Raw genomic sequence first — 13,045 nt, forward strand, 5'->3', positions numbered from 1 at the left:
GGGTTCAAGCATAGACAGAGAATGTCTAATATAGAGAGAACTGCCACTCTCGGGAAACTTCCGGGTTCGGAACTGGTTGAAGTTCCATGTGAGGGCGCTAACGAGCGAGTGCAGAATGAATGGAGGTCTATGCAGCTATACCCCTCAAAATCCACTTTTCTCAGGATATAATTTTTTGTCTAGTAATTTGAATTCTGAATTCAAAAGGGGAGGCAAAAAAAATACACACTGATGGCTGTTAGATTTTTTTTAAGTCGCCTTTCTGTTCTAAAAAGCTTTTGAAAATGTAATTGAAGTCATACACATCGTATGACCAGAGCTACTGCTTTACGGCAAGCTCTGGTCACTTACTTTTTTCTCTCAGGGCATCGACAACACAGCTGACAGGTTAGGCTCTTCCTGTCACTACACATGCTAGAAAAAGAGTTTTGGCTTACTAATGTTGTTGCTAATGTTGCTAATGCTCTGACATTTTGATTCCGCTTCGGATGCCATCAAGCAAGAGCTCTGGTCGTATCAGTCCTTCACTAACCAATCAGCATACATTAGCAGAATGCTAGCGTGTTATAGGCAACAACGACTTACCGTGTAAGAAATCAAAAGGACATAAGTACTCGTTCATTCAACTTTCGTCCTATAATCCATGTTGAACATGCAAAAACTACAATCAAATCGGAGATTTCTCAACGACAAATAAGGCAAAAGAGACAAATTTAGCCGTTTAGCTCCATAGACTCCCATTCAACATGCACTTGCTCGCGATCACTCCCAGTGGAACTCTGGTGGAACTGCAACCAAATTCGGTACAATGGGGCTTAATAGGGAGTGGCAAGGCTCTTCTTAACAACACTACTCTCTTAATCTGAAATCAATATCCATCCATGTATTTATGTTAAATGTTGCTTCATCAATTACCACTTCAATCATAAAGATGTGTAATAGCACTAAACATATATTCCATATTCCAATAACGTAGGATTACGGCACGGTGTTCATGGGAAACTTAGGCTACTGCAGGGGGATAAATTAACAATAACCATGCCGAGAACATAGCCTTATGTATCGTTGATGAAATGCCTCATTTAGGCTATCACCGGCCAAACTGGCTAGCGAGTTTTTATTATGAAAATGAAATTTAGCCCGCATTTGGCGGGTGTTAATTTAGAACCCTGTACCTAACGCTAGCCGCAATGCTAATTTCCGCTTTGTTAAACACTATTGACTTATGCTAAAACCGAAGTTCAATGTAAGTTAGCCTATTAATATAAATAGCCTACTGTACCCTCCGACCAGCGGTGGCGCTAATACCTCAGATACACATGAAAAAAGGGGCCTGAGGAGAGAGTTCCGGCTTCAGGGGCCTGAGGAGAGAGTTCCGGTTTAGAGGGGCCTGAGGGAGAAGTGGCCTGAGGAGGGAGCACTGCATTTGGACCCTTCTCGCTAGTTTACCCATTTCGGATTGGTCTCAAACTTAACAAAAATCGGGAAAAATTATTATATGAAAAAGTTAGTAGTATGAGCCAGGTTTGAGAATCACCAAAAAATATTGGGGGAGATAGTTTTGTAAATGTTGACTGGAGTTAATAGAATAAAAACGACCGTAAGAGTCGGAAACTTAACCGTGATGCAATACCACCTACATCCACCGGGGCCGTTGTTTCAAGCCTAGGGGCGAGGGGTGGGGGCTTGGGGTTCAAGTGACGACACGGGTATCTCAAGACTCACACACGACAACTTTGAAGCGTGTTTTGTAATATTCGGACACCTTCAGTTTCGCCAATGCTCAAAAAAGTTTAATTGAATAAAAAATGTGCCGAAGAAAGGGTTTTAGTCAACCTCTTCACTAACGGAAAGACTACGCTTAATTATAAATCAAGTAAAGTAGCCTAAGCAAACAGCGATTGATCGGCCATGACTGACATCAACTCAGCAAACCACGAGAAGCTGGAATGTCCGACTTCACAGAGCCCCGACTGCAAGCGGCTACTCTCTCCGGTCGTTTCATGCAGCCGCAGTCCATGTCGAAAGCACCTACTGTGTCAAGTCAGCCGCCTGCAGCCGGCTGCAGCGCCGCATGAACTCGGATCATGTCGAACGCACGTAATAGTGTTCGACTTCATGCAGTCGGCTGCATGAAGTCAAGCTGAGAATGCCATTGGCTGCTTCAAGTCAGCCGGGCTGCAGCCGTCTGCAGGCGCTGCATGAAGTCGAATAGCCTACCCCTTATGGTCCACGAGAAAGCTTTGCGAGCAGCATTTTTTTTTCACAAATTACCCCATGTCGCATTCACATGTAAGAACACACGCAACACTATCAACATGTAAATACAAATTGTTACGTTAGTAGCCTATATTGGGAAATTTCATAATATAGTTTAAACCTTTCAACTAATGTCTGTTTTCTCTCATCTTTTAACTGTGAAATCTGGAACTGGATTTATTGCCTGCTATTTCTCTTCTGTGCCTCTAGCTCGGATGTTAGCCAAACAATAGCGTAGGCCTATCTCTGCCTAACTAGTTGAAAACAAAGTAAACGTATTGAGTGCAGTGCGCGCAGGTAGGAAAGTAGACAGACAGGTAGCCCGTCTTATCATTAGTGTCGGAACTGTCTTAATAGGTGTGTTCGACTTCATGCAACGCCGGCGACTCCGACAGTCAGCTGCCTTGAAGCTGAGAATGCCATTGGCTGCTTCAAGTCAGCCGTGCTGGTGGCTGCAGTTGACGCCGGCGCTGCATGAAGTCGAACACACCTAGTGATTTGTCGTGTTTATTTCAGTCCTGCGAAGCCCACAAATGTAGGATGGATTTCACACCGTCAAACCTTTAGATGTAGCCTATTGGTTCTATCAAGATATTAAGTTTATTTCGGCAAATATGACAAAAAGTGCTTCTCAAAAACATTGTCATCTTTAAACGTCTTCAAATCACTTATTTTACCTAGGCTACTATACACAATAATACAATAATGTAAACTAAACCGCATAGATAGATCCTACATCGGTTGTGTTAGCCTATCTCTGTAGACAAAACAACGATAGAGCTACGATTGAATATAGATTAATGAAAGCTTTCTAAAATACAATGATATAGTCCAAATTAATATATAAATACATCAAATTTAATTTAAATTAAAAACATGAAAAACAATATCTTCAGTAGTACATGGAAACAAATTAAGCTATTACAGTATCTACTTCCTTTAAGCATATAACAATACGTTTTTGTAAGTAAAGTGTATAAGGAAATGATAAATCTTATGGATAGTTGGCCCCTTAATACTTCATAATACTGCAAAAACATTTCTAAAAAAATATGAGGAGAGTGGCCAGGTAGTGATGGGAAAACTATTGTAGTACTGCAAGCTGTAATTACAAGGACTATTCAAAATATCAAAAGGGCCATTTGGAATCATCTGGAACTGTGTTTGGTCTTGCTGAAACATACACATTTGAAAATTAGTCATTAGTAAACGTACATGACACACAAACCATTGTGTGTCACTTCAACTTCAGATTCATCAGAAAGATAAAGAACAGTAAAAAAGGTTGAGTCAGTGATATGTCATTTGTCCAGTGCAATCTGCTGGTCTACAAGTTCTGCATGAACCTCTGAGACAAAACCTGGGAAAAATCCACATTTTACAGAGAGTGGGAGAATGTTACCTTGTTTGATTAACCTGGAGTTGGACCGGAACATTTTGCCAACTCAGGTTGTATGGAGGGCATTGCACTCCCTCCTGTGGTTTAAGGTGTAATACTCACCCTGAACATGAGATGGGAGCATTTACTCACAGAAGAGAGACCCTGATTAGAGACAGTGTGCTGAAACACATCCTTTCCTAATACAGTTAGATTGATCACAGACAACTATTGATGGCACAACCAGGCAGCTCAGCCAGTCAGTCAGTCAGTACGATAGACAGACAGCACGATGAACAGACGGCATAGCCTATTGGCCAGTGTAGTAGTTGGTGGGCACAAAGGGCATCTTGCTGATGATGGCGTCAACAGCCTTCTTCCTGACCTCCACCTTCACCGGTGTTCCGTTCTTGCTGTACGCCGCCTCCACGTAACCCATGGCAACATTCTTTTTCAGGCAAGGGGAGGGGCAGCCACTGGTAACCTCACCTGAGAGACAAGACAGGATTTGATCTTATTCACATCCTATTCACACTTAGTTACCATCACCCATAGACTTCAGTGTGCTACTCGGTTTAATATAAGCTGTAAAATAAGGATATATTTGACTTGATAAACTAATGTCCAACTTTCTCATTATAGGAGCCCTGCAGGAGTGATTTGTCTCGGACTGTGATGCTGTTAAAACTACACTTCTAGTCAATGATTATCTGCAGCTCTTACTATATTTACACTTGAATAATTCATACAAATAGTTCATTTAGGAAGTTTAGCAGATAATCAAGGATCGGAAGTACACTGTTCTAACAGTATTTTAGTGATAAAGAACTGATAGGATTATCTCAACAACAATATTCCATTATTCTTATGATAGGAAAATTCAAGTAAAGTACACTATCAGTAAGTGGAGTCTGCAAGACAGTACTGTAACAACATCTAAAATATAACATGTAGAAAAGGTTTAGTAAAACTAAATGCATTACGTTGAACTAATAAGTAATTAGTCCAGTTGGACTATATGCACTTTTATCCACCACTTTGAATAAAAGCATCTGATTAATAATATTTGGTAAATATGCATGTGTCTGCAGTGTGGGCAAAGTCTTACATCACTTCATGGTCATTCTTATACTATCTAGCAGGGGTGTTCAATCCTGGTCCTCGAGAGCACCTGTCCTGCATGTTTTAGATGTTTCCCTGTTCCAGCACACCTGATTCAAATGAATGGTCATTACCCGGCTTCCACAGAGCTTGATAACAACCCATTCATTTGAATCAGGTGTGCTGGAACAGGGAAACATCTAAAACATGCAGGACAGGGGCTCTCGAGGACCAGGATTGAACACCCTTTATTCTTAGCAAGTAGCTATAGGTTAGACTGACCTATGACCTTTCCTTCTGGGCTTAGGATGGGGGTGTGGCCTCTGACAGGTGGACCGGTGGACACCAGCCCCACCCTCTTCCTGGCGGTCTTGGCCTTAATTTGGGGCACAATGATGTCAGCACCGGGGAAATCCCTTGCCTGGCGACGCCTCTTTCCTACACAGGCCAATCAGACACACAACGTAAACAAACATCGTCAGGTGCCACCATGGTAACACACAGTCAGCATTGGAACAACAGCTAACAGATAGATTAGAGGGTTTGACACTTATGCCCACAATAGGCTGGGCTAGTGGCACATTGTTAGGCTCCAGGGTAAACCTTTTTGGGTCACTCTAGATTGGGTTGGGGGTCGGTGTTTACTAGACTGAGGTCAGAGGTTAGGAGGTAGGCTCCAGGGTCATCACCTATGGTCCATACTAGGGTGCCCTCCACTGGAGTTGTGTTCTCATCAATGTCGTTGCCGTAGAGACAGAGGCCCGCCTCCAGCCTCAGACTGTCGCGTGCGCCCAGCCCGGCCAGCTTGACCTCGCTGTGGGCCAGCAGTCGTTCCGTCAGGGCGACCACGCTGGACGTCGGGACCGAGATCTGGGGAGGAGAGTGGCCACTGAGATAGGCAGCAAAGGTAAAGAGAGAATGAACAAACATGAGAAAGAAGGACTGAGGGAAAGATAGAGAGATGGATAGACAGCCCCACCTCCACCCCATCCTCTCCAGTGTAGCCACAGCGGGTGACCCTGCAGCCCGGGATGCCAAACACCGTGGCCAGCGTGGAGGTCATGAAGGTCAGCTTGCTGAGGTCATCTGACAGGCCCTCTTGGAGCACCTGGGCCATGGAAGGGCCTATTAACACACACACACACGTACACACACACACGTACACACACAGCTTTAGAAATCAGGAGATGCTGAGTCCTTCCCTGAGTGAGGAGAACATCTGGAGCCTTGCCTTGCACAGCAATCAGAGACTCCTCCAAGAACTCCAGATCCACATCATGACCTGATGCTTTGAACTCCGCCAGCTTGGCCTGCAACGCCACACACACACAATATCGTACAGGGCAAGACAACACACACGGGACGTGCACTGTTGGGTCACGTCGGCCTCGGATCCCTGACCTTCATGTTGGCGGAGTCTTTATCAGCACAGCCGGCGTTGGACACCACATAGAGGTAGCCCTGGTCCGTCTTGGTGACGATGAGGTCATCCATGATTCCACCCTGCTCATTGGTGAAGAGCGACAGTGCGCCCTTGGGATAGGGAGAGAGAGAAAAACACATCAACCATGTGTGTGAGCATGTGTGTGTGAGAGAGAGAGTATACTCCTGCACCGACAGGGCGGTCGTTTGAAACTAAAGCTTCTGTGGTGTTTTCTGTTGACCCAAATACACCTGACATTGTTTGTCGACAGATATCAAGGAGAGATGGATGTCTTGGCAGGCTGCCCATATGACTGATGTATGCAAAGATTTACGTCAGATCTACCAGTCACTGTCTGCACACATTAGGAACCATGGGGACAGGTCTCCTATGTGGTAGCCTGATACATAAGATGACTGTAAGAGTCCTTCATATGACAGATATGCCCAAGCGAAGAGACAGGTGGTGAAATATTGCTCCATCTCAGCTGTCAGAGGCAGTGTGGACATTGTGTTCTGTCCTCCTTAGTGTCTGTAACCTATCAAATCCACGAGAAACCTTTGAATTCCTCATGAATAGAAAGTGACGTGTGAATTCAAATGAATGTACGAATCTAAAATGTCTCTTCACACCTGGTTGTCCTTCAGCTCAGCAACATCTCCCACAATCAGGGACTCCATGAACTTCACCCTGTCCCTCCCATGGACTTTGGTCTGGCAAGGACACATAGTGGGAGGATCGGTTAGAACACACACACACACACACACACAAATGCACACATAGAGACACACACACACACCTACCTGTAGCATGTGGCTGACATCAAATATAGAGCAGTGTTGCCTTGTGTGCATGTGAGACACAATGTGGCTGTCCTTGTACTGCACAGGCATATTCCAGCCTGCAAACTCCACCATCTTGCCTCCCTGCTGGCGGTGGTAGTCAAACAGAGCCGTCTTCTTTATGGAGGCCTGCCCAGACATGGTTGTACAGACACAGGGTTTATATACACAGCCATGGTCCTATATGACCAATGGCTTATACACAGACATAGTGCTATATGGTTCATACACAGACATAAGCCTATATGATTCATAAACAGACAGTCCTATATGGTTCATACACAGACATAATCCTATATGATTCATAAACAGACAGTCCTATATGGTTCATACACAGACATAAGCCTATATGGCTCATAAACAGACAGTCCTGTATGGTTCATACACAGACATAATCCTATATGATTCATAAACAGACAGTCCTATATGGTTCATACACAGACATAAGCCTATATGGCTCATAAACAGACAGTCCTGTATGGTTCATACACAGACATAATCTTATATGGTTCATAAACAGACATAGTCCTATATGGTTCATACACATACATGGTCCCATTTAAATATGGTTTAAGCACAGACATGGTTGTGTACAGATATGATTCACACACACAGACACCCACATGGTCCTATTAAGCCTATATATACACAGTATATATAAAAGGTTAATACAATTATTTCCTGTGACAAATATCCAGTGTTTCATCACAGCAACTACTGCACCTTGACTAAGAGTGGATAGGGTGTATGAGAATCTATCAACTTCTGGACTTCAGAAGTGTATAATATTCTACTCTATGATGGAGACCTTTGTCCATCAAACCAGACGCCGCTGGGTCTTATCAGCGAGCAGTGCACCCTGGGATGTTGCACGTCGTCGGAAGTCAGTCCAAAGTCATCAGGCTACTACAGCAGTCTAGTAGAGACGCAATCTCTACTGGGATGTGAGCAGGGGACATTAAGGCCTGCTTTAACCCCCCCTTACTCAACTGATTCATCAATCACTGTCAGTACAAACTTAACTGAAACAGTACACCTAATCACATCTTGTCATGAACACTGTGATTCCAACACTTCAATTATCATCCCTCAAACACTTTATCAGAAGAGCCTTTAGCACTCAACAGGAGTGTGGCTGTTCTATTCTTGCCTCTTTCAGATGAACAAACATGAATGTTCGGTGAAGAAAATGCTGTCCAGTTGTCTACACTTTGGTGCAAGGTTAACTCTCTGGTATATAGAAAGAGACTATCATATAATGTATAAGAATCCATTCACATAATGTGAGTGTTCAGTCATTTAGAACGGGACTGAGCCTCAACTCCCTTGACAGAAGTAGTCTCTCTCGTGGTTCTAATAAAATCATCAACTGAAGCCAACCAAGCGACGGCTAGGGGCTGCAGGGCTGGGACAGATGCACCGAATTTGCTTTGCATGAGTGAACGTGACAAAAATGAAATGATTATGGAAACAGTGTCCTCTATCATTTTTCTGTGTACAACAACAATTATGTTGCTTAAATCTGTATTTGTGCTTTTCCATGAATAAAATGATACCTACATTAGTCCACCGGATTTCGCCCCAAATTGGAAGAAAGATGCTGTATAAATCACTCACATTCCTGGTTGGGTTGTTTGCATAGTGTGTGCATAAGATATTGCCATTGCAGGCTGGAAAAAAAAAATACAAAGTCGGTACCCACCTCTGAACTTGAAGCATGTCTCTGTAACTGCTTTCCTGCTGTTTCAGATCCAGCGCTGGGCAAACACTGTCTCGATGCCCGTACACCAAACCCGACCCGTCCGCCACATAGTAACCTAGACCACATAACTTCTTGTTTTCCTGAGCAAAGAGTCACTATTCACCCAAAATCTCAATGTCGCCAACTCTTTGGACTCCGCACTCTTTCAAGAATTCTGCTTTCTGTGCAAAACAGCGACCGTGAGTACTGCGAGGTCTGTCGGGAAATGTAGTCTACCAAAAATGAATACATTTCTCATAATGATAGTAAACATTCCAGGGAATGATCCTCGGTGATGTATGAGGCTCGCGTCCTTTATTCTGGCTTTAACACTTTTATTCATTTTTGATGGCTCATAAAACGGTCCAATGGTTTGATATGATACATTGAGCCAATTGTAGCCGAATAAACCATAATGTAAAGTATAGAGTTATAGCAATGGATCTCCACTGCAGACAGGTCTTTATGAATAATATGAATAATAGTATATAGTATAGAGAGAATAAAATAGAGTCTTAACTTCCAACATGATAGAATGTGAACATGTTTTGATCCACAAACAGTAAGTGGAGTGTTGATGGGATGGGCTTGTCTTGGATGATTGAATCATGCCAGGCCCCTGTAGCAGCTATTAATAGCCCTGGTCCCAGGATTTATTTTGGGTCTAGGGGTCTCGGAGAGGAGTAGGGCAGGGCGCTGGCTGGCTGGTTGAGTAGGGTCTCACAAACATTGAGAAACAGAGACAGAAATTGTGACTGTATAGTTGCTTCGGTTGGACTACTGGAGAGGAGGGACAACTTAAATGTTTTATTTACAACTGTGGATTTTTCCAGTGGACTAAAACTCTGCTCCACCTGTTTTGTGGAAGCTTTTCCAAGTTTTGGGAATCTTACTTGGATCGTTCAGAACAGTTTGGAAATCGCTGTGGAGTCTTTGTTGGGCTTTGAACACGTCTGCCATTGAGACAACAACTTGAACTCAGCCCAGGCTGCATGGAAGTATAACTAACCTTGTCCTGGATTTGAGCGCAGAAGACTGTGTGTGAGGACGCACAGACACATACATGACCTCTATACTCTGCAGTGTGTTTCTTGTTACCTGAAGGTAAGGCTCCAGGTGCCATTGTTTCTCTGTGTGTGTGTGTGTGTGTGTGAGATCGTGTTTTTAAGAGTGTGTGTGAGGCGAGGAGACAAAGTATGTAACAGAACTGCTCCTGGTGTAGAGTCCAACCTCCAGCAGTTCATAACCGTTTCAGTCAATCAATGATAGCCTAGTTCTTGTGACGCCTACTATGACAGATACTGCCTAGTTCTAGGAGGGGGGGGGGGTCTTTTTTCCACACGCCTTATCTCTTTTCTCCGTGTGTCTCCCTCCATCCCTCTCTTCACAGTCATGTCCCAGCCTCCTTCGTCCCCGGCCACTCCAGCGTTTGTGAGGATCAGTGACCGGGACCTGACTGAGATCGAGCTACATTCCGTAGAGTCTATAAATGACCTGCACCGCACACACCCAGAACAATACCACAACCACAAAGGTTAGCTACACTTTCATGGTCCGAACAATACCGCAACCCCAGTGGTTGGCTCCGCGCAACACACCCAGAACACCACCACAGTCACAAAAATGGGCTCCACATACACCCACACCAATACCTCAACCATGGGTTCTAGTTGAAGAGGATGTCCCTGAGTTAGGGGGGGTTTCTGTCTTTTTGTTGATTTGTTCGCCCATCTGTCCCCACAGGCATCAGGAGGCCTCCTCCCCTTCAGAACCCCTCCGCCAATGGGATTGTCTGCCTACCGAACTCACCGTCCGCTAATCCAAAGCGAGGGTGGGGGAGGCTAGTGGACGTGTTGATGCCCAGCTCCTTCCGGTCTGGGCTGGCTTGTGCCGTCATCCTCTTCCTGCTGCTCACACTCATCCTCATCTTCTACTTCCTGGGTGAGAGACTAGACCCTGCTGAACATACCGCTCCGAATACAGCTGATATTCATACAACTCATATTACTGCTGATAGTACAGCTGTTTGTATTGCTGATGCAATACAGTGTAGCTCAAAGTACTGCGGATAGTACTGATGGCAGTATTGTTGATAGTACTGAAGATAGTACTGATGGTAGTATTTTTGATAATACTGATGGTAGTATTGTTGATGGTACTGATGGTAGTATTGTTGATGGTATTGATGGTAGTATTGTTGATAGTACTGATGGTAGTATTGTCGATAGAACTGATGGTAGTATTGTTGATGGTACTGATGGTAGTCTTGTTGATGGTATTGATGGTAGTATTGTTGATAGTACTGATGGTAGTATTGTTGATGGTACTGATGGCAGTACTGCTGGTATAAGGGCTGAGAGCGAGGAGAAGGAGGAGATGGATTAGGGGTGTTTGGACTAAATGGTTTCAATCTGTTACTCCTCCAGTCCAGCAGGGCGCCGCTCTCCGGATGCTGACTGAGGCTGTGCAAGGGAGGCAGGACGTTGCTATGGAGATCTCCCAGCTCATCCAGGAACTGCAGGCCCTGAGACATAACCTGACCGCCATGACGACCATGAGGCCATGAAGATCACCAAGGGACAAAACAAACCAAACCCCTGATCCCACCAAAGAAATCCCCCAGCTCACTGCTTTGGCCCTCCAGCCTGATGAGGCCCTGCACAAGGGGACAGGCTGTCCACAGATATAAAACAAACAGCCACAATCTCTAGCCCGGGTGGAATGTGTTACAAAGACAAGCAGCGAGGAGACAGGATTAGATCTCAGTGAGCTTGCAGTGTGGTGCTTTACACTTGCTGAACTTGAATGCATCTCTCAGTAGTAACTTTCTTGATCACAGAAAACGATTCATAGAATTGTGAACGTTTGAGTTTGAAAAAAGCGTATGTCTGTACTGAATATGTCAACACACTTTGTTATGTAAGCAGGTGAGGAAAATTGAGATTTTCAGTTGATGACAACACTGCCAATTTAAAGATTTATGAATTCCACTTTTTGGTCTGACTCATCCTACCACAAAATAGAATACATGTACACTGAATAAAACAATAGCTTCAGGTAGTTGAGGAGCTTTAACGACAGTATTGCTTCTAGATGTCATCACATTGTGTTTCATCAGTCGAGACATTGTCATTAGCTGGTGTTTGACGCTTTGTCCTCATCTGGCACGCGTCACCCTCCCAGCCCTGGTAACACTGGCACAGGAAGTGGTCATAGAGGTCACTCAGGTTGTGGGAGAGGCCAGGGGTCAGGGTGGGATCTGAGGTTGTGGATGGGATCATGCGATCGGAGAGAGGGTCGCGGCGGGCACAGCGGCCGTTGCCATGGCAGCGCCGGTGACTGCAGAGTATGACATCGTTCCTCAGGGTCTGGATGTAGCGTCCGAGGACAGAGCCCAGGTAGTCCCTCAGGAGCTCACACTGATGCTGGAGACACACACACACACACACACATACACACACACACACGCACACAAAGAATAGTTATTTAACCTGAACAACAGAGCCTTACTTTACATGTTTCTATCCACTTCTGCGGTGATCTAACCTTTGAACGGGCAAACTTGATCTCTCCCCATAGGACCACCCCTGCTGCACCCAGCGCTGCACTCTCTCCCAGGGTGTGCTCCAAGTCTGTCTGTTGACACACACACACACACACGCACACACGCACACCCGAGGTGAGAGGATTCCGTCTAATTAGAGGCCTGTTACAAATGACTTCCTCCAGCCTGGTTCAGTTCTACGTCTGATCCTAAACTTTGATAGAGCAGTGATTGGCCCAGTCAGCCCCCTACGGTACCTGATTAAGGAAGGTGAGTGTGTGCACAAAAGCCAGTCTAGCGTAGGGCAGCACCGGGGGAGGCTGGGTGGCAGTGCCGTGCTGCGACGCCACCCTGGAGGCCTCCAGCAGGCGGTGACGGACCATAAGGGCAGCGTCCGAGGAGCCAGCCACCCGGCGGGGCAGGTAGATGCTGGGGTAGAGGGCCGTGGACTGGGCCCACAGCCATGCCAGCTGGTCATTCCTGCGCCTGGTTCTGGGGTGGCAGTGGCCAGTGTAGACGTGGGTATGGTTGCCCCCTAGCCTTGGTTCTGGTCCAGTCGTGGGGGGGTCGTTGAAGCAGGAAGGGAAGCCGTAGTATCCCCAGAGCCCCCCCGGTTGCAGACCCACCCCCAGCCGCAGAGTCTCCCACATGAGCTTCCTGGCACCCCTCTCAAACTCCTTCCTGGCCAGCGATGTCACTTCCTGCTGCGACAGCTCTGGATGGCTCCTCCTCACTAGATCCTTGGACAGCTGTCGGT

At 45.5% G+C, this 13,045-nt stretch overlaps 3 protein-coding genes across 3 annotated transcripts in view; 1 reads left to right on the top strand and 2 right to left on the bottom strand.

The window, feature by feature from the left end:
- Positions 1-3,095: 3,095 nt before the first annotated feature.
- amt (aminomethyltransferase) lies at positions 3,096-8,915 on the bottom strand. The gene is made up of 9 exons (XM_084680559.1): positions 8,706-8,915; positions 6,965-7,132; positions 6,794-6,874; positions 6,140-6,271; positions 5,970-6,048; positions 5,718-5,863; positions 5,428-5,608; positions 5,021-5,176; positions 3,096-4,126 (listed from the first exon to the last, which is right to left on the bottom strand). The coding sequence occupies exons 1-9, from the start codon at positions 8,829-8,831 to the stop codon at positions 3,948-3,950; spliced, it is 1,248 nt and encodes a 415-aa protein (XP_084536685.1). The 5' UTR covers positions 8,832-8,915; the 3' UTR covers positions 3,096-3,947.
- Positions 8,916-9,405: 490 nt separating this feature from the next.
- Positions 9,406-11,734, top strand: LOC146250872 (uncharacterized). The gene is made up of 4 exons (XM_084680567.1): positions 9,406-9,848; positions 10,135-10,278; positions 10,488-10,685; positions 11,171-11,734. The coding sequence occupies exons 2-4, from the start codon at positions 10,137-10,139 to the stop codon at positions 11,308-11,310; spliced, it is 480 nt and encodes a 159-aa protein (XP_084536693.1). The 5' UTR covers positions 9,406-9,848; positions 10,135-10,136; the 3' UTR covers positions 11,311-11,734.
- A 68-nt stretch (positions 11,735-11,802) lies between these two features.
- hyal3 (hyaluronidase 3) overlaps positions 11,803-13,045 on the bottom strand; it is a 7,594-nt gene continuing 6,351 nt past the window's right edge. The window contains exons 2-4 of the mRNA XM_084680558.1: positions 12,546-13,045; positions 12,291-12,380; positions 11,803-12,169 (exon numbers count right to left, since the gene is read on the bottom strand). The exon at positions 12,546-13,045 is cut by the window's right edge and continues 469 nt beyond it. Of these exons, the coding sequence (XP_084536684.1) occupies positions 11,834-12,169; positions 12,291-12,380; positions 12,546-13,045 (926 nt within the window). The 3' untranslated portion in view covers positions 11,803-11,833. The remainder of the gene's footprint in view (positions 12,170-12,290; positions 12,381-12,545) is intronic.

Source organism: Hypomesus nipponensis, chromosome 18 (assembly GCF_054491055.1).
Source record: "Hypomesus nipponensis isolate SF chromosome 18, ASM5449105v1, whole genome shotgun sequence".
In the NCBI taxonomy this organism is placed as follows: domain Eukaryota; kingdom Metazoa; phylum Chordata; class Actinopteri; order Osmeriformes; family Osmeridae; genus Hypomesus; species Hypomesus nipponensis.

Coding starts and splice junctions, on each gene's coding strand:
- amt (XM_084680559.1), bottom strand. CDS start 8,831: ATGTGGTCTAGGTTACTATGTGGCGGACGGGTCGGGTTTGGTGTACGG. Junction 6,272..6,793: donor CTGAGCTGAAGGACAACCAG/GTGTGAAGAGAC, acceptor CCCTATCCCAAG/GGCGCACTGTCGCTCTTCAC. Junction 5,609..5,717: donor CTGGAGAGGATGGGGTGGAG/GTGGGGCTGTCT, acceptor TCTCCTCCCCAG/ATCTCGGTCCCGACGTCCAG.
- LOC146250872 (XM_084680567.1), top strand. CDS start 10,137: ATGTCCCAGCCTCCTTCGTCCCCGGCCACTCCAGCGTTTGTGAGGATC. Junction 10,279..10,487: donor ACAATACCACAACCACAAAG/GTTAGCTACACT, acceptor CTGTCCCCACAG/GCATCAGGAGGCCTCCTCCC. Junction 10,686..11,170: donor CCTCATCTTCTACTTCCTGG/GTGAGAGACTAG, acceptor TTACTCCTCCAG/TCCAGCAGGGCGCCGCTCTC.